Genomic DNA, 26976 nt, shown 5'->3' with positions numbered 1-26976 from the left:
TAACTGCTCAGGATGGTGGTCATCAGGTGGATGCTAAAGTTTATAATGCTGGGATAACTGTTGGGGGCATGATGTTGGTGTGCATTTAGTTATTGGGCAACTCAGCAAGAATATCATGCATTATGTATAGCTGGACCATGTGTTACTTTAACAGCAGAGAAGTGTGATAGTGTCTTCAATGGTTTAAAAAAATGATCTTGATAAACTACTGGATTTGGCATGTGTGAATCATTAGAGAACCATGTGATATGCTGCATTGATGAGTACAGGATACTGAGATCACCATAAGTTCACTTCTGACTACCACGCTGCCAATACAACCAACATCTGAAGAAACTCTTAACTAATTTTCTTTTGACACTGCGTCAAACCCGCAGAATGATAGTTCTGTGAAGGTATTGTGCTATTCTTGTATCTGGCCTTGTGCTAAAAGGATCCTTTTACACCTTGTCAAATTAGAAGGCAGCGTGGCCAAGTGGTTAGGGCACTGGACTTGAAATCTGGAGGTTGCAGGTTCAAGTCCTGCTCTGACCACTAAGCTGGAGTTGTTTCTCTGTAGTCCATAGGTCAACTCCTCAGTCATGATTGTAAATAGCCAACTGGTCTGGGTCCAGAACTAACAAGGTTGGCCTCTGCTATAGATCCCTAAGAGCAATATATTGTTTTGCTCTACAATAACTTAGTGATCAATGGATATTTTCCTTCGTGTAGTTCCTTAAAACCCCCACACCTAAAAAGGAAGTACAATCCCTTTTTCATTTTCAATTAGTTGAGGTAAGGAAGGAGGACAATTAGGAACATATACAAGACACATGACTGGGTATAATAAATCCAGTTGCTTGCCACAACTGTTCATATATTCTGTTGATTTCTGTTTCAGGAAAAGTAGTTTCAACCCAGAGAATCCAAGTGGAACAAATAGTTGACCAATTTAACATCCAGGTGTGTTTCCTTTCATCACCAGTAGGTCAGTTAGAGTATTCATGTTTGAATTATGTTATTAGTTGCTTAAAACTATGGTTATCACCTGGAATTTTAAGGCCTTTTCTTCTTATTCTCCCTTACTTTTTACATTTATGGGCTCTGTATTGTAACCTAGGAAAGTCAACACTTTTCATTAGCTTAACAGATGATACATCCTAAGCAGTCACTAAGTTCCGGCCCTTGCATTGCATAAACTTTATTGTTTCACATAGAAATAAGCAGCTCTCTTAAGCAGGCACGTGCACATGTGGTTCCATGGGTGTTGCTACTCTCAGCTGGTAGGTAGAAGTAAAGTCTGCAAATGAGCCTAGTGGTCCATCAGGCCAGCTCTGATTATCTCGGGTATCTGTGGCAAGAAAAGACCAGGAGTGCCTCTACCCCCTCCCCTGGATAGGATGTTAGTCTATCACAGGGTTACCCCTTGCATTGATTCGTCGGTACCCATTTATACATCTCGGTGGAGAGAGGCACTGTGAGAGTAAAGTGTCAAGCAGGGCTTAAACAAAGACTGCTCAAATAGAGTCAAGCACACTAACCATGAGACCACCACGCCTCTCAGCTTAAGCTAGTGGGTGTGGACTGTTAACATTACAAACCACTGGACAACTGATATCTTTATGGAGTGACCCACATGTTATTTTGTAGGCCAAGAAGTTTACTTTTATTGTGAACTCCTTTCCCAAGGTTGACAACCCAGTTTCTTTATTAAACCAAGACACAAGCAGGCATTTGCTTCAAAGCAAGGATGAATCAGATCTTTATAAGGTATGGTAAATAAGACACCTTGCACATATATTTTCTTCTGTAGTTTGTCTTGCAATGTTTAACATTGTCTTTAAGGTGCTATGTACCTCTCAGAAGGCTTAATGGGACTGGCTGAGAAAACAATAGAACAAAAACAGAAAGATGAATGTAGCCCTTAACCCTTTACCCCCTAAGGCGAACAGCAGTTTTTACCAAATCGGCAAATAAAGACACTCTGCCTGTGAACAATATACCATTTGAAAGCCACTAGTCAGCTTATTTAAGAATTGACATCAGCAGCTATTAAGGAGGTAGACATTTTGAGAGAAATTGCTTTAAAATGGAAAAATGAACGACTTCAAAAATGTATACTATATTGGCGAGAGATGGAATGCTTGCCAACAAACCCCTTGATTTTGGAAAATCCGTTCTCTTACAAATGGGGCTCGTGATTGGTGCAGCGTGGTCATCTTGATTGACAAGTTTCTCAAGTTCGCTTAAATGATTCCAGGAATAACTCGAGTGTGACTTGCACAATGTCATGGACGAAGGTTTGTGAAATTGTGTGCTAGCCTCAGCAAAGATTTATTACACTTGATGTCGTTGGTATGTATTCGATTTTACTTAGAAGACACCATCTTTTAGAGGTTAAATACTTGGTGGCTCTATTACCTGATAGATTCAGTGAAAGCTTTTAAAATCTTTCAGCTGCTGTTTTGATTATTGATCATGCGCAAAGACCAAGCAGGAACCAGGGAAGGAGAACCAATCTTTGATAGACTTATTTGGCAACCTTGCTTAGCTTTACTGAGTTGTTTTTCGTGTCCAGATAATGAAAGACCAGATTTTAGAAGCCAGCAACTGGTTGTTGCTTTCCCTGCAAAAGTGAATTTACTTGCATTGACAATTTTCAAACAAAGGCTTCCAATTTCTGAGTGGTTCTATAATTCAGCACTAGATATTTTTTTTTGGTAGCAAGAGAATGAAATGACTGTCAGGCTAATGAACGGTTAGAGTTAAACCACAGGAAAAGCTGGTATTAAGCCGAACATTGCCCTCCAAATGAGGATGTAGACACATGTAGCTCTATTATGATTTTAGCTCAGTGGCAAAGTTGTCAGTCAATAACTGGAATCAACTGTGAAAACCAGTGGGCATTTTTCAAAATTGAGGGGTTTGTGGGCAAGCATGACCCCTCTGGCCCCACCACCCACTGCTTCATCAAGTTTTTGCTCTTGCTGTAATCTATTTGCATAATATATCGCACACGTCACAGCAATGTCATGAAGTGGTATTCAAAACTTGACTTGACTATGTTTACTGCTGGTTTGGGTAGCTTTACTCTGAGCACTTACTGCCTGATGATGTGTTTTTTTCTGGTTTGTGTAAACTTAATACAATTCTTTTGTAACCCTGCTGATCTTCCTCCTTCTGTTTGCAGTTCTTCATGAAAGCAACCAGTCTTGAACAAATAAGCACTGATTACGGTATTGTGATGGAGCATAAGGAAGTTGCTTTAGCCACTTTGCAACGAAAAGAGAAGGTGCAGTTTGTTGCTGTTTTTAGTGCCAGATTAGGTCAATTGGTTTGACATCTACCTTCAATTTAGTAGCTTGCATGTTGAAAACCCTGCCAGACCACCAACTAGGGTCTTACACCTGCTTGTTAGATCATGCTAGCTTTGCATGAGAACCTTTGACCTAGCTCAGATGCCCTTAGGTAGGGACATCTAGAGGTTGGGTTTGGTTATTTCAGCTTTTCATATCATTTTCAATATTAACAACCCAGTGACAGTGGGTAACATTGTTCAGTGACAGTAGCCATAGAATTCCCAGTGTCTGGTGTAATGGGATCTGCCTGGTTACCATGGGTAGAGTGATTACATAATGTAACTTATGTGGGTTTAGAAATTAAAGGTGAGGTCATGAAAATCTGACAGAAGCAGCCAGTTGTGACAGTACAAAAACAACTCAGATCTAAAAATGCAAACTTTAATGGTAATTATCCATGTGTTTCAATCAACTGTTTTATTGGTCAAGAAGACTTGATTTGGCACAGAGGAGAACGGTAACTCAGAAATGCCCATTGCCATTACACTAACAGCTGATTGTTAACTGCTCTAGATTAAATTTAATTTGTAATCTTCTCTGTTTTCTGGGCTTAAAGGTTATTCCAGAAGTGCGTGAGCAAGTGCGCAGACTAGAAGCAAGGTATATTGCTATTAAGCAAATTCGTGACATCAAAGAGCAGATTGAGGAACTAAAAAAGGAGCGTGTTTGGGCAGAAGTAATCAAGAATGAAAAGGTAAAGTACATGGATGATGTCAAAGCGAAGCAACACTATATGTTGTTATTTGCCCCATGCAAGTAAGACAAGCTCGTAATGTTTCTTGTCCTGTGGATCAAGCTTTGGAATTTTACATGCCTAGCTTTCAAAACAGGACTTTTCATGGGGTAGATAATTATGCATATCTGAGGCATGCAATGGTAGAAGGCCATTACTCTGCCCAGTAAAACCTTCCTATCATAACTAGTCTGCATTGTGACACTAGTGTAAATAGGGCTACTTAGACAATCTTAAACTAATCCCATTAGAATGGAGAAGGTCATAATTTGTCCTCATTGAACCAATGACAGTGTATTGCACTAAACACTGATTGGTGCAAACCACTTAAAATTTGGAATTTCTCAGTTGGTATTGTTCCCTTCTGCCAGGTGATTGTGTTTTTGCTTGTCTAAGTTGAAATGCAGTAATAATTAGTGGTGGTACTTACTTAATGGATGTTAGACTGCTGGGGTGTTTGGGATTTAGTTGTTTAATATAGTGCTGACCATTAAGGGACTTAAAATAACCAAGGCCTATTGTGTCAGATGTAAAAGGTCAGAGACTTGTATGGTTCACGTGTAAAATTGGCATTTTCATTTTTAATGGTTATGTGTGCAAGTTACTATTGTTGTAGAATGCTTTTTCCTAATGCGACATTTGATTTTATTTTTAAGGAGGTTTCTATGCAAGGTAGAGTTGTAGTGAAACTTAAGTCTGGCCTTCCAAAGTTTGACAAGGAGATTCAAGAATGCGAGGTATTACTGGTTCTATGTTTAACTTGTTGGTTCTCCCTACATCAAAAGGTAACACAGTTTGTAACTTTTTGTTTAAAGAAAAAAATTTCAGACATTGAACAGCAAGTAGCAGCAGTGGAGAGTGAAATGACCAAGGTCCAAACTGAAGCAGAGTCCTTGAACACAGAGCAGCAACACATTGCTGCAGAACTACAAGAAAGGAAGAAGACAGTCAAAGACAAACAGGTATATTGGAGAGGACTTTTAGTTTATTTTTTCTTTATGAAAGAAATTAAAATTCACCTGGTGTGATGTATTCCGTCTTACACATACTCGTGTTTCCATAACAAGAGAGTTTTCATATAGTTAAATGCAATTCAATGGAGTTAACAATAAGGAGCACAAGTCTTTGTAGTCAGTGCTGTTTAGATATGTGTTTGTGCCAGGATTCTATGTGTTCTTGGACCAAAGGGAGTTTTAGCAGTTTGCATTTACTCAGTCTTTTCTTGAGCGTTAACTTTTTGTTGAGTGTGGGGGCTTTCTCTGAGAGGCTGTTTCCCCTCCCTCTCTTTCCACTATTTTATAGGTGTGACAGCTGCCTTAGCTGTCCTGCAGGGCACAACAAGGATAAGTAGTAAGTAGTAGATGGGTGCCTGTTTTTTTCTCCCTTCTACATGGGGGTTCATGGCTGGAATGCCAGGAGTAGCCAGTCATGGGAATGGTTTCCATCTATATGTAAGAGCTATTAAGCTGCCAACAGTGGAAACTCCCAGATGTTTCAGGCACCCAATCACCACTTTACAAAGTATTTGTTAACCTTCTTTAATTCAGTTTGTCATCTGCAGTGATGGTTGTTTGGTTGATTGGTGTGCTATTTTATCTACCTCCTTTTGTGGTAGGTGCCATGCATTACCCTAATTGTACCTTGAGTAAGAATTGAAAATTTTTGTTTCAGTGAAGTTTTTTTTCTGCATTATAGTCTACTCTGAGAAGACTGCAACACACTAAACAGGAAGCCATAAATGAAAAAAATGTGCTTCAAGGAAAGATAGAAGAGATAAAAACATCTGTGTGAGTTGTAATAAATGCTAGAAAGATCCACACCAATCACACTTGATTTTTAGTCTAATGAAATGGCTTAGATATACATTCTAACTTGTACCGAAATCGTGAATACTTCTATAGAGAGAAAAGGGTGGCAGAACATTAGTGTTAGCTAGGATTCTGCTCACTTTTTGTAGCCTTATCCAGAGATGCATGTATATGGTCTTGCGATTTTCTGCTTACAACACATTCTGTTCAGTTTATTTTAGCAAGAGCCTTTGCAACTTACTGAGTGTTTTCCACTTGATAATTGAAGGATTTATGTTTTGTTTTCTCAAGGGAAATGAGAAACTTTGAAGAAGAACAGCGTCAAAAAGAACATTTGCTACAACAGAAAAGAAACGAATTAGAAGAATGTAAAAACAATCTTGAGGAGGTTATGAACAAAGCTGTTAAACTACACAATGAAGTGGAGACGGATAAATATTGTATCAGCAAACTATGGTATAAACTAATGAATATATAATGTGTGTTGAAATTAATGTCACATGGAAGAGTGATTTTTACTTTTAAGGAAAAAGTGATAGCTCACAAAGAAACTTAAAGCTAACAGATGCAAACAAATTTAAAGTGTGGAAATAAGTTGAAATTTGAACTGCAGAGTAGCTAGTACTTGCCAGTACGTTTCCTGCCACAGACGGAGGTAAACACCATCTAGGGTTGTTTGCCGTACTCTTTACTGGAATCTATGGGCTATGAAATTGTTTGCTGATCCAACTGGTCCAACAGGAGTGGCACAGCTTGATGGGAGTGAAACCCTGGAAAGGGTTTGGCTTGCATAGACTAATATCCCTTGCATGTGAGCCCTGATGAACCAAATGTCTTGCTTTATGTGCTCTGTTTTCCTTCTGCTTGAGTTCTGCCTGAAACAAATTCCATAGGCTGTAATGGTGTAGTCCTAAAGTATCTTGGACACATTGTTACTGGCTTGTTAAAATGCAAACCAGAGAGAGGCCAATTGGATCTTAGTAAGTATGTGATCATTGTGGAATGTTTTGCATAGAATCTCAGGGTAACCTGAAGATGGGGGAAAAATTGGGTACATGAAGGGAGATTACTGATTACTCTTTTTATATGAAATGATTCCCTTAAAAAGGTAAATAACCACTTACCACCTTAATTGTCCAACAATTAGGAGACATATTTCATGTACTGGAATGGTTTTGCATGCCGTGTTGCTTAATAATTGCATATACAATGCATTAATGCATTCTCATATGAAAGGTTTTGCATGAGGACTCATTTGAAACAGAGGCACAAAGTAACTCAGAAATGGCCTAATAATTGCTTCCTATCATACACATTTATTTATTTTTTTGTCATTTAATTTAACAGTTCTACGAAAGACGAAGTAACCAATGAGATCTATAAAATGGAAAAACAAGTAACACGAGTTAGGCTTCAAAAAAGTAATAAGATTCTACAGTTCGGAGCCTGGATGCCTACTTTGCTTGATCGCATAAGCAAAGCTGTGAGTGATGGAAGGTTCACCAAGCCACCAAGAGGCCCCATTGGTAAGAGACATATTGAAGCAAGATCAGTAATAAGTAGATTGCTTGTAGATGGTTAGAAATCTTGAAAGGGTGTATTGCTGAATAACTCTCTTATTTTGTTTAACATAGCAGGTCAGATTATGTGTTGGTGATCAAATAAATATAATTGAAAGGCCGTATGCAAGAACGTCCCCTAGATTTTTCAGCCATTTTTGAAAGTGCTTAAAACTAGCTGAATTTTGGCATGTGGGCTTCGTTTCACCTGAGAAACATTGCTCTGAAGTTTTTTTTGCTGGGTTACTTTTCGTTCTCGAGAAATAACGTATGCAAAAAAGGCACACAGGTTAGAAAAACCGAGTGGTTTATTGCAAACGCAATATCTCGAGAACGAAGCGAACTTTAGCGCGAAAACTACAGGACATTGCTTAACATACCTGAACGAAACTGCATGCGAAATTTGGAGTGTTTTCGACAAAGTTCACCTTTGATTAAAATACCTGACGCCCTTTTCCCGCCGAGTCCTTCAAATAAACAAAGCCGGGCCTTTGTTATGATAAACAGAGCCGATCCTTTGTTATAATAGCCAAGCCAAGCCTTTGTTATAAGTCGAAGTCTCGCCTCAGTTTATTATAACAAAGGATCAGCCTGCCGCGACCGCAAGGACTTTGATTTTACTTAGAAACCAGCAAAATGTCAATTTCACGTAGCTTATATAAGCTCAAATTTGTTGATTTCAGGTCAAAAGTGCTTAAAATGTTGACTCATGTTAACGTGTGACGGCAAGGATGTTGATTTCTCTCAGAAAGCAGCAAAATGTCAATTTTAAGCAACGTAAAAGCTCAAAAATGTCGATTTTAGGTCAAAAAAGGTTTAAATGTTGATTTCATGTTAACCCGTGACGGTAGGGATGTTGATTTCACTTAGAAAACAACAAAATGTTAATTTCATGCAGCGTATAAGCTCAAAAATGTTGATTTCAGGTCTAAATAGGTAAAAATGCTGATTTCACGTTAACGCGTGACGGCAAGGATGTTGATTTCACTTAGAAAACAGCAAAATGTTAATTTCACGCAGTGTATAAGCTCAAAAATGTTGATTTCAGGTCTAAATAGGTAAAATATGGCGGCCGGAAAATAGTGTTAACATCTGGAACTTACTTTGGTTATCTGGGACAATGATTATCTGCACTGAACAAATAAACATCAAATAAGCACTTTTCCAAATACAGTAACGTCTTAAATGGCTAAAAATCACGAGATAAATACATATTTTTTCGACAAACGCAATCGTAGCTTTATGTCACGCACCGCCTAACAGATTAACAAATTAACCCTTCTGTGCAATGTACAGGTCTCCATACATCTGCATGTCCGCTGATCCCAGAAGTTCAAAACACTACAAATCATGCCGATATGAAATAAAATCAACGCAACCTGGATCACAGATCTATGTTACAATCGATCGCTACTTGTTGGCCATTATTATCTTTAAATGAAAAAAGCCGAAACAATCTAGTTACCAGTTCGAGAAACGCGAGCAGAACATGATCACAATGCATGCCGGGAAGGGTCTTTCCACCTCGTGCGCGGGAAAACATGGCAGTCGATACAAGACAAATTTTATCACTCAAAAACCAGTTCTCGCTTTCCAAACTTTGACACTAGCAACGCTTGGCAAATGGGCCACAACTCACGAGAGGGTATTTTTCTTGGGCAAGAACCGCTCTTGGACTTTGCTGCCTGGCTCGATCTGACTTCGAACGCCGATAACACGATTACGGTATATCAGCTACCTTCGAAGTTCCAGAACACATTTTGATTCTTTAAAACGTGCTGATGACTTACGGGTTTATCAAGGCTTTATGATGCCTCTCAACCACCAGGCAGGCATACAAGGTACTTTAACGCAATGCTTAAGATATTAGTTGACAGAGCTCTAATGCGGTACTTCTCTTTTTTGTTCGATGGTATTTCGTTTGCTGCTCGATCGATTCACGTGTTGCGTTTACGTCACAATAACCGATGTAAACAATCTGTTCCCAGATTTCCGCTCTATATACTATTTTCCTTTGACTTTAAGACAGCTAAGATTCAGTGGAATACACTATAAACAGTCTGCCTGTTTGCCGTTCAACAAAATAATAAGGTTTCTTTTGTTTTTTGTTCAACAAAAGATCTCCAAAAGATGCCGCTTGGAAAACTGAGCTTTTTGCATACGTTATTTCTCGAGAACGAAGAGCGCCCCAGCCAAAAAAAATTCAGAGCAATGTTTCTCAGGTAAAACGAAGCCTTCATGCCAAAATTCAGCTACTTTTGAACACTTTCAAAATGGCCAAAAAATCTAGGCGACGTTCTTGCACGCGGCCTTTCAATTCTGGGTAACATAAGTGTCAGTTCGGAACAAAATATTGATTGAAGTATTTTCCAAAAGTTATCTTAAGCAGTGGTTGATATTAAGATTCATGGAGCCAGTGTCATGTTTTGAATGAAAATGGCTTCACCTTTAGTCATTTTGATGTTTCCCTTTTTTGTTTTCTGTGTAATCTTTTGAATTGGGGATTTAACCTTATTTTCTTGACATTGTCCATTTCTTTTAGCCACTTCATGCACCTGGAGGACATTAACATTTCTATTTAATCTCTACCCAAAAGTACAAAATAAGCTGTCCAAACCAATATGTAACAAATTATTTTTTGAAAATCGTTACTGCTACCATAAGTGTTGCAGTTCCCACAAGATGGATGGAAAGGGATTTTCCTCACCAAAGCCAACTTTGAATATTGGACCTGCAGTCCAAAGCTTGAAGCTTCTGCACTTGTGCAGAAAAGTGCAACAGGCCTTTTGACTACTACTCAGATCTTGTGGCAAAGAAAATGCTTCAGTGAACCCTATATTTATTTCCTTTTTCTTTTCCCTGATACTAATCCTATGATTCCATTTTGACATATGCAGGCTTACATTTAAAACTAAAGGATGAAAAGTGGTCCAGGGCTATTGAATCGTGTCTAAAAAAGTTTGGCTATGGATTCTGTGTGGTTAATTTTAAAGACCTGAAGGTCCTCAAGTCTATTATAACTCAGACTACAAACTTTTCCCCTGTTGTGGTGATATGCCCCTTTCAGGTAAATGCTAGTTTTATTTGTTATATCAAGGAAGTCTATGGGCAACTGTGAAATGAGTATAGTTTTGCCAACATATCCCATTTGACGTGGAGTGAACTACTACAATATTAATGTCCCACAGCCCAATTTGACTCTTTGGTAAAAGGAGTTAATTTTGTGACTGGGAATACTACAACAGGCATTTTTTTTGGGGGGGGGGGTGGGGATGGGGGGTGTAGTGGCCAATGGGTTTTGTGTCAGACATTGGACTAAGTGGTCTGGGTTTAAGCCCGCAGTGACCTGGGTCATTGCATTCTTAAGCAATTCAATTCACCTTTTTCTCACATAACAGTGCCTTTTTCTACCCAGGTTTATAAATGGGTACTCAGGTGAAGTAATTTTTTGGTATAATCCAGAAGTGATTTGAACCCCTTGCTTTATGCCACTTAAAATGAAATTAAGCCCCCAGCCAGAAATTGGTAATAATTACCACGTACCTCGTATCTATTTGAGTTTTTTATGCCCTGGAGAGAATGGCTAGTTGAGACATTACATAACTGACACCATAATGATACCAAGGTTTGAACTTTTGAGTTTTAGACATACTGAAATACTTATTTTGAGTGGAATAACATTATGCAGCAGTTCATGTCTGAAATAGCCAGGACAGTTTTGTTTAGTATGTTTTCTTTCCTTCTGATTTACAGCAAACTGTTTATAATGTCTCGTCTCATGTAAGTAAATATTAACCCTATTCATGCCAGGTTTGTTTTGGTTGTATAAGGTGTGCTGGCATTTAGTTGTTCAGTCTGTACAAAATGCAGACTGCAGACTGCAAACTAGGTATTAAACGCAGACTGAGAATAAAGACTGCTTTTTCGTCAAATATGTGATGATATGTTATTTTATAACTTACCCAGTGTCACCCAACTGCTTTTCTGCGGTCATCTTCAATGAAAATTTGTACTATTGGGGATTATCCTTGACCCATTTCTTCATATATTTTGTTTTTAACAAAGAATTAAGGTCATTTTAGTTCTTAAATAGAATTTGAAGCTGTCATAATTTTCTCACATCATGCGCAAGGTCAATTGTTAAAACCCAAATAACACACAATATGTAAGAAACAATGATCATTTAGTGTTCTTTTTGTAGCCAAATGCAGACTTATAGCCTGCGAGCAGGTTCTTCACAGGATCAATAAATTAGTTTTCCTTCTTGTTCAAGGGTGAACACACACTGACTGTTACATGTACTTTAATAATTGTGTAGCTAACTAGTTACCAAACTTTCAAATTTGTTTCAAGTGACTGTGTGCTTCAGTGACCTTGTTTGGCTTGTAGCTGGTTTAAGTTTTTTTTTTTTATTTTCATTGCCATCAACATGACTGAGAGATTGAAAAATATTTACTAGTTCCTTGTGCATAGTATTTCAGCTAGTGATAACATCTTTATATCTGATTTTTTTTAAGAAACCCAAATGTGAGTTTCCAACAATTTTGGACATGCTAGAGATTGACGATGCTGTAATAGCAAATTGTCTAATGGACCAGGTAATGAATGTACAGTACTGATCAATTTTAAGTGAACACTCTCAACTCAAAACTATCCTCAATCCTCGATCCTCAATCTTCAACCCTCTATCTTCTACCCTCTATGCTTTAGAGAATCAAAGCTTGTGTTTCAAGTGTCAAGGCACTGAGATTGCTTTTAGGAAATCATGTTTTTCTTGAAGACATAACACTAGCAACAAGCAATAGATAACTAGACAAATTCTTTCTTTGTTTTCTTCATTCGAAACTTTAATGACTCAACTTGAAACTGAAATGACTCAACTTGAAGCTCGATATTCAATGTTTAAGGCAAATTAACAAATTTTTGTTTTTATAGCTTGCATCAATTTGGAAAGTGAGTTGTTTTTGTTACTGTTTATGTCAACCGAATTAATAAATTACCTCTGAATAGTGTTCTTTGAGGAATGATCAAAGTATTTACTCAGACAATTTAAAACCAGGAAAAGATAATAGGATACGCAATGCAGTTTCAAAGGGTAAAGATGAACACCTAGTGCCTCACTGAAGTGCTCTTTTTATCTGACTGTTATTTTGGAGGGCACAATCATGGCTTAGAAAGAGACTCTCTAGATAAATTCTTGTGATAACCCCTGTAGGTGATACCAGCATGAAATACCTCATCTGGTAGACTTTAAGCTATTTCTGGTATGGTTTTGATTCCTTGTTATTTTAAATTTGCATGCCTTGTCTGAAATGATGTCCATTGCGAATGGTTTATCGACTTTTTGTCATTCCATAGTTTCTGGGGACATTTTGCGCTTGCTATATGTGTGAGATAGATGCTGCATGTTGATAAAAGAATTATCTTAAATACTCCAAATACTTTTCTTTAGCTCCGTATAGAAAGGACACTGTTAATTGAAAGTAGGTCACATGCTGCAGATGTTATATGGTCAAGGAATGCACCAGCCAAACAGGTAAAGTATATTTACTAACAGGGTATTTTTCTTTCAACTTCACTCCTAAGTCTACACCATTCATGGTCAATGGCATGATGACATGCTACAAAAAATGTGGCTTGCAAACAAGACGGGCTGGGAAAATTTCGGTAATGGTTTTACAAGAAAACAACTGAACATCACACAAACAAAAGACAATATCCTTTTACATTAACACCCAGTAGGCAGTAAAACTGCAAGATAGAAAGCTGATCACACGCCCTGATTTTGTGTTGACTTTAGGGCACTTAATTAGGAAATCAACCATATTTGATTTCCACAAAGCTTACCATTAGCTTACATCAAGGCTTAAAAATACAAGAACATATTTATAAAACAGCATTTTGATGTGGATGTCCCAGTTTCATAGAAAGCCGTTGACAGTCTTTAAGATTGCAAGTAGGTCTTCTCCACCATTGAACTTTGCTACTTCTCTTTCTTTTCAAGTGCTTGATAATTGCTTGGCTCTACTAGCCTTTGGTTTTAAACTCTTTCCAAGGGTAATTGAAGGTTTTTTATTATTTTTACATTTTTATATTTATTGGTTTCTGACATGCAGATCATGTCCTTGCTACGTCTGTTATCAAATCTATGCTCCAGCATTTGTTTAATATATCTTGAATCAATAACTCCTGGAGCTGCTACTTTTACATCGAAGGATCTCAAAGTGACAGCAATTAGCTAGCATATATAACAATGGTTTTTTAACAGCTACAAAATCAATGTTTTAAAAGGTAAAAGTGATAAGTGCACATGTCAATATTTATTATTAATCCCAGTGTGTGTCCTTGTAGGCCTTCTCTGCTAGTGGTGATCAGCTTATTGGACCGCCAACAGTTAAGTCAGTTGCTCCAGACAAAGACTTTAAGAATTATTTATCAACTAATTCTGCAGACAATATAAGGTTAGTATTTTATTTAGTGGCCATATCTATGGTACAGTCAGTCACATTTGAATGCCTGTGATTTCTTCCGCTGTTTCACAGGTGACATTTGATGTGTGGCATATCGTTGCCATTACTTTTTGATAAGGGTATGAGAAATTCTCCTTGGCCTGACATAAGAATATTCATTATGTTGTCAAGACAGCATCACCAACCCCAACCATTTTCTTAGGTTTTGATTGGTTTCACAAAACAGATTTCATAGAAAAGTTGTTAACAAGACATCAAGGGTCGTTTACCTTCAATGCAGAGAAACCAAGCAATTCACAGTTTAGGCCAATGGTACACAAAGGCTCAAATAGAAATTCCGGATCAGATTTGGCATGTCATCTGGTTATGAGTAACTGTGTAAGGCCACATTTGTCGATACTGGCGCAAAATATCTGAAACTGGTCGATAACTGTTTATATTTTCTGATTAAAATTTTCAATCATCTTTCAAGATGTTCCAACGTTTTTAAAAGTTTTCCTTTGATTTTCCATATTTTTGGAAGGTTTGTTTTGGTCAGGTAAAATTCTAACTGAAATTTCAGGCATGTTGGGGTCCATGGTAAACAACCATAGACTAAAAGATGACCTTGTCATCTAGCAATGGTATGGTTTGCCTCAATGTAATCTTGGAATGTTTGTCTTAAAACTATCTCTTTCTGCTAAATTAGCCTTTCCAATACCAGCAACATTATTCGACATGGCCAAGTGGTTAGGGCGAAGAATTGAAATCCATGAGATGTGAGTTCAAGTCCTAGGCCTTTTCTGAGCACTAGCTTATCTTATTCTCGGTAGTCCGTAGCTCAACTCCTCGGCTAAGCTTCTAATTGACCAACTGGTCTGTATCCTGCCAGTTGCTCTTTTTAAGAGTGTTATGTTCATTTACAATTATATTTGTTTTATTGTTTGTTAACATTAGCCCTGAAGAGCTTATTGGTTAGTGTTACATAAACTGATTAATATATTTGTTTATAATTTTTATTGTTATTTATTTATCAAGTCAATTGTCTTTAAATTGACATGTTTTAGAAACGTTACTGATGTTTCAAATGTGAAATTTCAGTGCCCTAAGTAAAGAAATTGATGAGAAGAAAAAGCTGCGTGATCAGCTTGCAGCACAGAAACGCGACCTTGAAAAGGCATTGAAGCAACGAAATGTGAGTACCGTGTTGCGATGCACTCTTTCTGATTAATGGTTTCAATTTTTTTTAGTGAAAAGCTGTTGTGTAGTTCATTTTCCTACGTCCAAGATCTTATGCATGTCTCATATTTTTTCAAACTATAGTCTGTCACTCTGCAGATTCACTCAGTAATTGAATTGTTGTCATTGGTTCTAATTTTGTATATCAGTTGATATGTTTCACTGTGATTGCTAGCTTGAACAACAAGAAGCATGTAAGGAGAAAAAGCGATTACAAGCCTCCATAAACAACCTAAAACTGGTTAGTACAGAATGCACGATAATTTAATGGTACTTCTTTCCTTAGTATATTACAAGAAATCATTGGCTCTTCACTCAAATCGTGCTTCATGCCACCCAGGCCCCAGTTGGTCAAAGGATGGTTAATGTTATCCCACGGATACATCTTTATCCAGTGGATAAGTGATGACAAAACAAATTACACTATCCATTAGATCGTGATTTATCTGGTGAATAGCGTTATCCTAATTTGGAACAACCAGAGCCAGCTCTTAAGTGAATAAGTGGTATCTTTAAGAATTCTTGAGCCGTGTCATACTGTTCTCACGTGTCCAAAAGTATCTGTGTCTGTATATTTTTGGGCCATTTCAACATGAAGGTGGCTGGTTTAAATATTGGATAGAAGCGACATTTACATTTTTACATGGCAAAGGTTGCCCATCCCGCCACGGAGTGCTGGGGCAGATGCATGTGATCAAGTTGATATAGTGCAAAGTAATACTGCGCTGTGCATAGTGCTCTTTCACAGTGCAGCTACTTTCATTTGCTGACTGCACCTAGTGCTGTTCCTTCTGCACTGTGAATTTAACACATCACTGTTTATAGCGGCATAGAAAGGGGCCTCTCTGTTATTTCTGTCTAGTACCTTGAAGAAGGATAAGATAGCAATGCATGCTTTAGAATGCATGTTAATATTTATTTATTCACGTTGAATGAATAAATATTTAATAAGGATATGTGAAGCTTTGTGAATTAGTAGAGATGAGGATAGGTGTGATAAGGGAGTCCCTTACGTACTCTCACTCAACCATATTTCTCTTGGTATTATTATTTTGCCGTCTGCCATCTGCTTGTGACGTATTTGCTAGGCTTTATTCTGAGGGAAAAGATACAGTAAGGGTGCAGCTTGTGCAGTGCCATCCTGCTCCATATGCATCTTATCAAGGTGTTCTTATAGTTTATTTTTGTTGTCATTACTTGCAGGAAATAACTGAACTGATGGAAAGCTTAGAGGAAGAGCTTTCTCCTGACATCACAGTATTGGTATGTACAGTATTTTTGTTTTGTTTTGTTTTTTTTTGTGGCAAACACTAAGATGGTGATGATGTCGTAGATCGGCGAAAGCTCGGATTTTAAAAGATTTTTACATCAATTTTACAGTAGTTTCAGACCTCATTTGAACTTTTGTCAGTTCTTACTAACGTAATAAATTAAGTTTGAACCGAAAAGGAAAAGATAGCGCATGTGGATGTTTACGACCAGGAGGCATCGTTTCTGCTTGGTTTCTAGGCATCTCGTGACTTACATGGATACATGGCATTTAAACATGACAAGTTAAACCTTTTTATACAATAATCTTGTTGATTTTCAGGAAACGGACTTAGAGCATTGTACACAACGCCTGGAGGATCTCGATGAGCAGGTAAAGAGAGGCTTGTGGTTTGTTGGTATTTACACGAAAGCAGTAGTTCTTCCTCGGATTATGGAATAAAAGCTTTTTGAATCCTACCTAAAAGTTCTTTGCAACTTTTTATAAAGCATAAAACGCTGTAATCGCAGTCCTCGGCGGGGAAAAAGATTGTGACTATATGTTACCTCAATACCCTGCGAACCTAACGCAGTCCGCAAGGCATGGATTGTGTTTGCAATATTTGCCCCTGTACTAAATACATTAAAAATGCTAGTTTTGAGGATTTGAAAAGGTTTTCTGTACATTTTAGTGAGCGTTGCAAAGGTTTTAGTGCCTTACAAATCATCTGTACCAGTCTTTTTCCTATGGAGGGTTCCACAATTTCAAAAGAAAGCAAGCCTAGATTGTTGTTTTCACTGAATTTTACATTTATCCATCGTCATTCCTGATAGTTGAACTGACTTATGCAGCAATCCGAATGTTATTATCACCCGTGTACTTTTCCAGGAATCTATTTTTGTTTTCCCTTCAGACCCAGACTGCAGAGCAGGAGTTACAGCAAGCCACAACTTTCATGGAAGATCAAACACGGACAAATGACGACCACGAACGAAAGATTAGTGAAGTGTTTGAAAAAGCAGAGCCTCTCAAAGTAAGAATCAAGGCTTCATGATTATTGTATCACGCTTGCGTTTTCAGAAAATAGGGAGCTTGGAGATCCATGCTTCCCCGTATTGTTGTTGCTGGCGCCTCTGTCCTGGGTATGATTTCCGTATTTACCAAATATTGGCTTTTCTTTGAAGTTGGGAACTCAGTTCAAATCTTGGAAATCCTTTTTCCTGTGAATACTGACGATTACTTTTGTAGCATTAGTGGTAAATTATATTTTTTTCTTGTGTCATCTGCATACTTTTATTTAGGAAGAGCTTGAGTCACTAACGGCGATAAATGGTGAGGAGAATGCCAAACTGCAACACTATCAAAGACAACGCAGGAAATTAGAACAGGAAATTGACGAGAACGAAAAAAAGCAGGATCGGCTCATCAAGTTGACAGAGGTAAGACATTTGTTAAGAGTTCAATTCGTTTCAGTGATGATGGAGATGATAACAGTAATGGTGGTGTGAAAATGTAAAAGTGGCATCAGTAACTCGGTGTTACCAGGAAGTCTGGATCCATAGTCGCCTATAAAGATAGTTGCTAGACTATCCAAGGTAAACTACAGGAGACAAGCATAGTGCGAAATGATGATGATGATGAGAAGGAGGAGGAGGAGGTCTAATAGTAGGAAGAAGAAGAGGGGGAATAGGTAGGACGAGGAGATGGTGGACGAGCAGGAGGTGGTGTTGGAAGTGGAGGAGGAGGAGGAAGGAGAGGAAGAAGAGGGAGGAGGAGGGTGAGTAGTAGTAGTAGTAGGAGGTGGTAGTGGTGGTGGTAGAAGTGCAGGAGGAGGAGCAGGAGCAGGAGGAGGCGGCGGCGGTGGTGGTGGAGGCAGAGGCGGAGGCGGAGGAGGAGGAGGAGGAGGAAAAAGAAAAAGAAGAAGAGGAAGAGGTCGATGATGACTTCTGTGGCAGCAATTGCTCATGGTGCCTTTGACGATATTTATAATATTGGTGGCCTCGACTAGGACAATGATGATGTGGTGCGATAAGAATGAGTTTACTAGTGGATTTTTTTCATTGTTGCATGTACTGTATGTCTTGTCAACTGTCTTTAAAGAGCAAAACTTTATGCATAATTGTCTAAAATTTTGACTTTCACAGCAAAAGGCCGAGGTTGCCATGCGTCATTTTGAAAGAGTGGAGACAACACGGAGTGTGAAGGACCTCGAGACTGAAATTATTCAAAAACAAAAATATGTCCAGGAGGAGGAAAAGAAGTAAGTAGGTCGTCAATCATAATTTCTCTTAACCTGTGTGTATGAATAGGAGCAAATAAGTGATAAGAATTGAGTTTCCGATCGTGTTAGGAAAACCTGAATTCGGAAGGATAGTTTTCCAAAGTTAATTTTAGAGAAGGTTAAGTGCGCGGCAATAGGTAAGTGTAGAGAATTTTGATTCTGATGTCGGAGCTCAAAGGGTTGTAAACTCTACTCGCTATTTTTCGTGCGTCACAATTTGTCGGTCAAAATTACACTTGGTACCATAGAACATATCCATGTGATGAAGAGTTTCACACAATGGAATGTCGATTTTTACTGCCACTTAGGGGAACAAACATGAGATCGAAAATTCGTTAGGTTCGAAAAATCGAGTGTGAATTTCGCCGAATGTTTGTGCAAAAAGACCAAAAACTGCTTCGAATAATCGGGATGTTCGAAAAATAGGGATTCCGCTGTAAGTTTTATTTTTATATTATATTTATTTATTTATTTATTTATTTATTTATTTATTTATTTATTTATTTATTTATTTATTTTTATTTTTTTTTTTTTTTTTTTGCAGTCGAGGGAATCTCGAAGAAATAATGAAAGAGTTCCAAGAAACTCAGGAGAAGTTTGAAGCCATCTTAAAGAACAACAGCAACATTAAGAAATACAACAAGGTATGAGATAGCAAGGAATGAAACAAGTCGACTGATCCTTGCCGTTCTGTTTTTTGTGTTGTTCTTGAGTAAGAGTTTACTAACATGGTATTGATAGCAAGCGGTGTATTGGAATGGTAAAGGCTCCTTCTGGAATATCCTTCTGATTATGTGAATGACTGTCGTTAGCAGTGGCGTTGCCGTGGATACCATATCATGCCATGTTGTTGCACTGGAAACAGATGGTGATGTGATAAGTGTGTCATATTTAATGATCAGTTGTTCATGCAAACAGGACTAGAGTTCTTTATCAGCATCGTAGGTCAGGTATGGTAAAATATCAGACTGTGAGGTGTAAGTCATTGGTATCTGGTGTTAGAATACGGTTATAACGTCACTTGCGGAGAGGAAATATCACTTTTGTTACATGTAACAGTTATTTTTTTGGCACAATCTCGCTTCATGTGTATTTACTGGGGAGAACAAGTATCAGTTGATGAAAACATCGGCTGACATCCTGTGAAGAACTTTCAAATCCAACCTCCCGGTCTGTTTTGAAGTGTTTAGTTGCTTTCTTTATTGCAGAAAATTCACACCGCCATGGAGATGAGACAAAAGTATTTTAAAGAGAAAAGAAAGTTCTTGGCGTCGAATACTTCCAATTTTTTTACAAACCACTTGAGTCGCAAGGGTTACAGTGGATATATATCATTCGATCACAGCAGAGAGACTCTTAATCTCATCGTAAGTACAGTACTGGTATTGTCGAGCTCCTGGTTATTAGTAGCCCCCTGCGCAGATGCTCTTTGGGTTCGTCACGCAATCTTCCTCTCCCACGTGGGGGAGGAAGATTGCGTGACGAGCCCAAAGAGCGTATGCCAAGAAGGCTGAGTTATTGTTGAAATATTCCGTATTGCCATAAACACGAAGGGGGAGGAGGGGGCGAAAAGCCAAAGCCCGCCCCCTTTTTGCCCCATAATTAAGCCCCCTTTCCCTAGTTTATTGCAACAAGAAAAGGCTGACCTTTATATTACAGGAACCCTCCTCTCCCACCTTCAATCTTTTTGGGGGCACGAGAGAGAGCCCATCTCGACTTCGCCACCATTACAACATCAAGAACAGCTACACGATCCAATGTCCATGAGGTGGAGGTCTTGCTATCAAAATACGTCCTGAACAGACATTAAAGGAATCTGTCATACTTTTAGATTTTGCTGAATTTTAAAATTAGATAAGGTGGTTAAATAACAGTTTCTTGATCAATTTATAACGCGCAGTAGGTTGGCTAGTGCAATTTACTTCTAGCTTCAATGACGACCAAACCACTTGTTCTTAGCTTGGGCTTGTGTTCCAGGGAAATTTCGTCTGCATTTCATATAGCGTAGGTTTTTGATTTTCATCTTTCCTTCGGTCCCCCGCAGGTAAATGTCCACAAAGGTCCAAAAGATGAGTATTCGGAGAAAGGTGTTGACGAAAGTACGTCTGTCATGAAGTCGCTATCAGGCGGTGAAAGATCAGTGTCTACTATCTCTTTCCTGACAGCCTTGTGGGGCACCATGGAGTCACCTTTTAGATGTCTTGATGAGTTTGATGTTTTTATGGTTAGTGTCACCCTCGGTTTTATAAGGTTAAAAAGTCCCGTCCAAATCACAAACCCGGATGAGCCGGAAGCATCATCAGCGCATGCACTCGACTCTAGGTTTCTTAGGATGAAGTGACCAGGAGGAGTATTGCTACTCCCCCCGGATTTTAAAGCATGGAATATTCAGTAAATATTCTCGTAAGTAGAGTGAGAGTAAAGTGTTCTGACCAAGAACACGATTCACCTGTTTTTTTTTTTTTTTTACAAAGACTGAAAAGGTAGTCTGCAGTTCAAGTGAAATGAATAGGTTATTCACCGGAAAAATAAACTCACGAGAACAGAAAACCGCTCTCTCTAATTGCAATCCAGCTAAAACTGTCAAGGTTAATTAGATTTTTATTTTAGTTTTGTTTGGGTTTTTATTTCAGTTTTTTTGTCTTAAGAAAAAAAAAGGGGCATATCGTCCTGTTGAACTGGAGAGGGGGAAAAGAATCTGAAAATGTGTTTCATTCACGATTGTTGAAAATATAGTTATTGCCATGTTATGTTTAATTTAAGGTTCGAATGGTAGATACATCAGTTGTCTTATTAAAACTGAGAGAAAGTTTTCTGTATTAAATGAAGTTTGTACAGGATACAACAAACTAAGGAGTATTAACCTCAGACTTATTTTGTTTTTCAATCTCGTCCAACGTTTTAGGACTTGTGTAACAGAAAGGTAGTCATGAAAATGGTGTTGGATATTGCAGAGTTGCCATCACAGAGAAAGCGCCAGTTTATTTTCTTGACACCACAGGATTTGAGGTTAGTGTGAAATGTTTTGCGGCCACATAAAGTTCCACCCTCGATTTCACAACCGATTAGAATGGTATGCAGAAGAATAAATCATGTAACGGTTAAGTCAGGCCGTATGTAAAGTTTAAATTATGGCAAGTCAGCGAAAAGAGATTGCGTGACGAGCTCGTCGACCGCTCTTTTGGATTGTCATGCAACTCGTTCTCGGAAGCGTGACTCCTTTGCCATTAAAGTGGTCTAGTCCTCTTGCTATTGTATATCACACTGTTATGTTGTTGTTGTTGTTGTCTCACTTCTGTCCTCATCATTTTCTCGTCTCCGTGTGGAGGATTGGGCCGGAAATTGTGCTCTAAGCCACCCTTTTTGCTGATCTCCCAAAAGTACCTGTTGCAGAAAAAATGTGTCTTGTTACGTTTCAGGAGAAAAGATGATTTAACGCGGAGGCTGAAAGGTTCAGAATTTTCTGTAACACCTTTTATTTCTCGTTTCAGCCCTTTATCCATAGACAAGAACGTCCGAATTTTCAAGCTTGCTGATCCCGACTGATCATTTTGGAGCCAGAAAAGAAGTTGCATATATATCATTTAACATAGAGAGATGTTTTTTACGTAGAATTGAATTATTGAAGATTGAAATATTTTTATATAGAATTGAATATTTGTATCATATTGTATGAAAAGCAAAGACGAGTGTTAAAAAAGTATATTTTTTACGAATTTTACTTTGTCTGACTGCCATATTTGTGTTATGTTTTTTTTTTTTTTTCACTTTTTACGCCGGAAGAAGGCAAGAATATATTTTAATTAACTGTAAAATATATTTTTTGAGATACAGCTAAACTTTTTTTTTTTGGCGTCTGTTACGTTTTGTTCGTGGGTGAACCAATTCACTTAGCTGTTCATGATAAGTGTTGGTTTTATTGACTGATTGATCTACCGATCAATTGATTGATTGCTAATCACTGTTAATTGTAGGGGAATTAAGCATATTGTTGTATAATTTAATGGATAGTGTCTGGGCTGATTATAAAACGTTTTCCGTAGTTTCCAGATGTGCATGATATTGTCAAATGCTACTAAAACGCAAATAAATTGGACTAAGAGGTATATTATACAGAGCAAAACAGAACAAGTAGTTTAAGGAAGAAGTGCAGGATTACAAGGATCGAAAATGGATTATAGCTCATCAAGTTTGATTTTGCGAGGGGGTGTAAAAAATCTTCATTGCCGTTCAGGTGACATTTTTCCTTTTGAGGTTGCATTTCTTTGCTTTCAACACCTTTTATCGTCGTTTTCTTGTTTTCTAACAAGTTACTGCTACGGGCTATACGTATTAAAACACGAGATATCAGCTGGCACATTGTCCCTTACAACAAATAAGTAAATATATAATAAATATTTAGATAAATAAACTATATTTTCTCCATATTTTTATTCAAAAGTTACATGTTGTAAATAATAAGAAACAAGAGATCGTTTCTTGTAAGAAACCAGGTGAAAATTGCCTATTTTAGCTCATTTGCCCCAACAGCCGTTTCGAGAAAGGTTAGGTTGTCCTTCAGCGATTAAGCTAACCCAGGAGATTAGCGAGAATTTTGACTTGAGTTTTGTAACTTTGCGGAGAGGTTTGCTGTTTATATTGTTTGTCCTTTAGTGTTGAATTTGAATAATCTCAAACTATTAAAAAAACATACGCTGTGAAAAACATTTCTGAACCGTAAAAGTGTTCGTCACATTGCAGAAAAAGGTATTATGGGTACTGGTAGTTTACAGTTGCTTGAACAAATTTCATGGTCTTTCAGCGCGAAGGAAGAAGGAATAATGAATTCACGTTGTCATTATTTTTCCTTGATACCTTGCTAAAAAATTGGGAACTTCGATCAGCCAGCGGTAAACTAACACAACCGCATTGTCGCAGGCGCTTTTGTGCTTTCTTAGGACGACCTTTCAACACCTGTAAGATTATAACTCGTTGACTCTCCCCAGGCCCCAAGTGTAAACGTGACAATTTGTTACGCTAGAATCACCCTGTTGTTATACAATAATGTAAATTAAACAGTGGACTATCTCGTTATTAATTTGTCGCATAATTTTTTTGTTTATTCTGTCACCTACCTAACGAATATAGTTAAAGAAAATGGTATCAGATCCGCGTACTTAATTTTTGCTTCAATGTAAGAAACATTGGTTTTGAATCGTGGCTGTTTTATCGAATTAACTTACATGTCTTTGTGTAATTATCATAACAAAATAGCCTACTTCGTCTTGCCGTTTTTTCGCGTTCGAATTAAAATTCAACAATTTTCCAGCGCTAAAAAAATAATACTTGGTCCTGGTGAGCCATTCTTGTTGAAAGTCTTGCAAAGTAGACGGAGTTTAAAATGTTTCGCTTATTTTTGTTTCTCATTACGGTTTTTATCTTGGAGTGTTATGCAAGCTCAAACAAGGCAAGACCTTACGAATGCGTTGACGCGAAAATTTTTTTTTGTTCATGGGTCGATGAATTTATTTTCGTCCTTTAAGTTAACACCAGGATCTCGCGAAAATTTCGACTCTAGAATTCTGCGTAAAGGTAAAAAGCTGTTATTTAATCTGAAGATTTTTCGGTAAATCTTTTCAGGTTTCTGGCAACGGCACACGGCAAAACCAGTGCGGACAGTCTTCCTGCTGTCGTGATGGTGAGTGCATAAAATAATCTCATTCTGTTTGAGGCAGAAATATGTTTTCTAACCCGTTGTTGCGCTTCAAACCCCTTTTTAAGGCAGCAACATCTATCCTTCAATTTGAAAACACACGGATTTATTGTCATAACTGCTGCTGAGGAATTAGTCAACAAATATATTTTCAGCCTGGCAAGACACAATTTACGCTCCACAGAGTTGTAAATTTGAGTTTCCAGAATTTATTTTCTCAATTGAGAAACCGCGGAAATTACAGTATTTCAAAAGGAATTGTTGCGATCGAGGAGTTTTGTTCTTACAACTTAAATTCCATCACGTGTAGTTTGTGACTTTAAACCTCGAGCCACGAAGAGCTACAAAATCAGGTTTTAAGTTTTAACAAGTTAGTTTTAGACTTCTCTTCTTCTTGATTCAAGGAAAAGATGGCCGTGACGGACGCGATGGGAGAGACGGAGTAAAGGTTCGTTTTAAAACTACGACTTAGAAGAATTTTTTTAAAAAAATTAATAGAGGCACACAGAAAGCTAGATTTACATAGATTAATTCCTGCGATGAACTTTAACAAGAAATTAATGTTATTAATGCATATTATAAAGGCTGGCGAATGTTCTCTCGCTGATTTACTAGACGCAGAATGCCGAAGAAATGTCGCTGACCGAAAACATTGCAGCTAAGCCGCTGGTTCCTTTTCGGTGGAGTGAACAATACAAACTGAACCATGCTTAATGAAGTTTTCAATTCGGACTAATTGCTAGCAATACGCTAAATCATTAAGCCATTTTCAGTTAAAGGAATCACCATTTTTCCGTTCTTTGTCTGTTTGCTTCCTCTTGTTATTTTCCTTTTTTTAGGGTGAAAAAGGTGAGAGCGGTTCGCCTGGAAAAGACGGAATACCACATCAAGGAGCGATTAAGTTTAGCGACACCGCTGACACCTGCACATCGGGCACCGCTGGAACAGTTCGCTACAGTACTTCCCAGAATGCTTTACAACTCTGTGATGGCAGCGCTTGGTTGTCAGTGGTTACTACTGGTAAAGGTCACGTGGCCTATAACCCAGGCAGTCACTGTTTGGATATTCTAAACTCTGGTGAGTTTCTAACGGAACAACATATTAAAATAACGGAGGCTTTGGACAAACAATTAAGAATAAAAATCAGCCATCAGATAATAATTTCGAATGACGTTTCGATGATTCGTTCATCATTTTCAAATTCTAAAAGTCAGATTCCTATACTTTCTTTTTGTAAGAAAGCGTGTGAAAGTCTCGTTGCATGTGATTAAAAATTCTACAATCATATTAGATTGCAGCGAAGTACGGGCTAGAAAGGAACATTATAACAAGGTTTGGAAACGTTCTGTAAAATGATTACCAAAGCATTGCCAGAAATGTATTGATTCATTTCTGTTGTCTTGTGGAAATAACTTGATGAAACTGGACATTACCACCAGCAAAGTTAAAAACTACGCGTGCCGTAATAAATCATCGGTTTTGACCCTCTTTCTTTAATTTAATTCTGCACCCATTCAGGTCAAAGCCGGGGTAACGGACTTTACTGGATCGATCCGAATGGTGGCTCAACAGATGACTCGTTCCAAGCTTTTTGCGACATGGAGACTGAGCGTGGAGGTTGGACACTAGTTGCCACCAAAGTCTCCCCAAATTTCCCCTTCATCAAAACCGCATTCTCAACCTCGGCCGCCAAAACTACCCTTGCAGATGCCGCCAGTCATATTCATCCGAGCATGGGGTACTGGGAAGAAGTCATGTTCCGCTTTGGGGACATCAGTACCATCCGGGTCATTTACAGCAGGAAGGCTGGTGCACCACAAAACGAGAAAACAGAGTTCGAAAAGTTCTTAATGGGGAGCTCAGCTTCGTTGGCAAAGAACGTCTTCGGCTTTTACAAGTACAGCCCAGCAGATCATAACAAGAGAAGTCCGGCTGTGGGTTTTACCACAATATCCAGACTGCACTTCTATTCAGCCCACGGGATTTCACAGGCTCATGAACTTACCGACAAGTGGCTTGACATGTGGAGTGGTGTTGATGGTTTAGGAAACAACTACATCGCTTCCGACGACAGCAAGGCGCTTGGTACCAAGTGTATCGCAGGCTACTGCTATCTGAACAAACCAATCTGGGTGATGGTGCGATAGAAACAAGGTTCATTTGGAAACTTAGAAATATGACTAGGTCTGACTGGGGTGTAGAGCTGACAATGTAAACACTGATATAAGAAACGTTTTGGTTGTTCTCAGTTTTGTCTATAGGTTTTTGTAGTATGAGAAACAAGATTGATCATTGTAAGGGATCCGTATTAAACTTCTGTGAGAAATAATTATAAATGTGTTTTACCTTTTCGTTCGAGTTTTGTTCTTCGCTGTTGAGGATGAAGTTAGGATGATGCCATTACATGATTACGCGCGATCCTCTCTGTACAAAGTTACCTCGTTTCTGCAATCTGCTGCTTTCTTTAACTTTCAAACAATTTTGACCACCCTCTCTTCTGTGCAGTTCTCTAGTGTTTCTTTGTTAAAAGCTTCTTACCAGGAAAATCGTTAAGTAGAGAATTGTTTTGAAAATTCGCGCTATCCAAAAAAAGAGAAGTAACATAGATTGTGAAAGATTGTTGTCGGA

The 26976-nt window shown here is 38.2% G+C and overlaps 2 protein-coding genes across 3 annotated transcripts in view; both read left to right on the top strand.

Moving 5' to 3' along the window:
• The window catches only part of LOC110060893 (structural maintenance of chromosomes protein 6-like), a 34492-nt gene extending 11409 nt beyond the window's left edge, over positions 1-23083 (top strand). The window contains exons 5-30 of one of the 2 annotated variants that reach the window (XM_020767705.2): positions 881-942; positions 1669-1749; positions 3170-3271; positions 3895-4032; positions 4728-4808; positions 4887-5033; positions 5767-5858; positions 6171-6335; positions 7227-7405; positions 10336-10505; positions 11192-11218; positions 11956-12036; positions 12891-12974; positions 13790-13899; positions 14989-15082; positions 15302-15367; positions 16330-16389; positions 16718-16768; positions 17289-17408; positions 17677-17814; positions 18520-18635; positions 19201-19300; positions 19865-20023; positions 20701-20880; positions 21562-21665; positions 22148-23083. In XM_020767705.2, the coding sequence (XP_020623364.2) occupies positions 881-942; positions 1669-1749; positions 3170-3271; positions 3895-4032; positions 4728-4808; positions 4887-5033; positions 5767-5858; positions 6171-6335; positions 7227-7405; positions 10336-10505; positions 11192-11218; positions 11956-12036; positions 12891-12974; positions 13790-13899; positions 14989-15082; positions 15302-15367; positions 16330-16389; positions 16718-16768; positions 17289-17408; positions 17677-17814; positions 18520-18635; positions 19201-19300; positions 19865-20023; positions 20701-20880; positions 21562-21665; positions 22148-22202 (2762 nt within the window). In that variant the 3' untranslated portion in view covers positions 22203-23083. The remainder of the gene's footprint in view (positions 1-880; positions 943-1668; positions 1750-3169; positions 3272-3894; positions 4033-4727; positions 4809-4886; positions 5034-5766; positions 5859-6170; positions 6336-7226; positions 7406-10335; positions 10506-11191; positions 11219-11955; positions 12037-12890; positions 12975-13789; positions 13900-14988; positions 15083-15301; positions 15368-16329; positions 16390-16717; positions 16769-17288; positions 17409-17676; positions 17815-18519; positions 18636-19200; positions 19301-19864; positions 20024-20700; positions 20881-21561; positions 21666-22147) is intronic. The other variant, XM_020767706.2, reaches the window with a different exon arrangement.
• A 406-nt stretch (positions 23084-23489) lies between these two features.
• On the top strand, positions 23490-26684 carry LOC149116913 (uncharacterized). Its single transcript, XM_089282643.1, has 5 exons — positions 23490-24102; positions 24276-24333; positions 24753-24796; positions 25188-25425; positions 25867-26684. Exons 1-5 carry the CDS (start codon positions 24037-24039, stop codon positions 26493-26495), a joined length of 1035 nt encoding a protein of 344 aa, XP_089138769.1. The 5' UTR covers positions 23490-24036; the 3' UTR covers positions 26496-26684.
• Positions 26685-26976: the final 292 nt, after the last annotated feature.

Source organism: Orbicella faveolata, unplaced genomic scaffold (assembly GCF_042242905.1).
Source record: "Orbicella faveolata isolate gen_17 unplaced genomic scaffold, um_ofav_v1 contig_12, whole genome shotgun sequence".
Classification (NCBI taxonomy): domain Eukaryota; kingdom Metazoa; phylum Cnidaria; class Anthozoa; order Scleractinia; family Merulinidae; genus Orbicella; species Orbicella faveolata.
The sequence above is the reverse complement of the archived record's forward strand: the minus strand, read 5'-3'. Positions and strand labels throughout refer to the sequence as shown.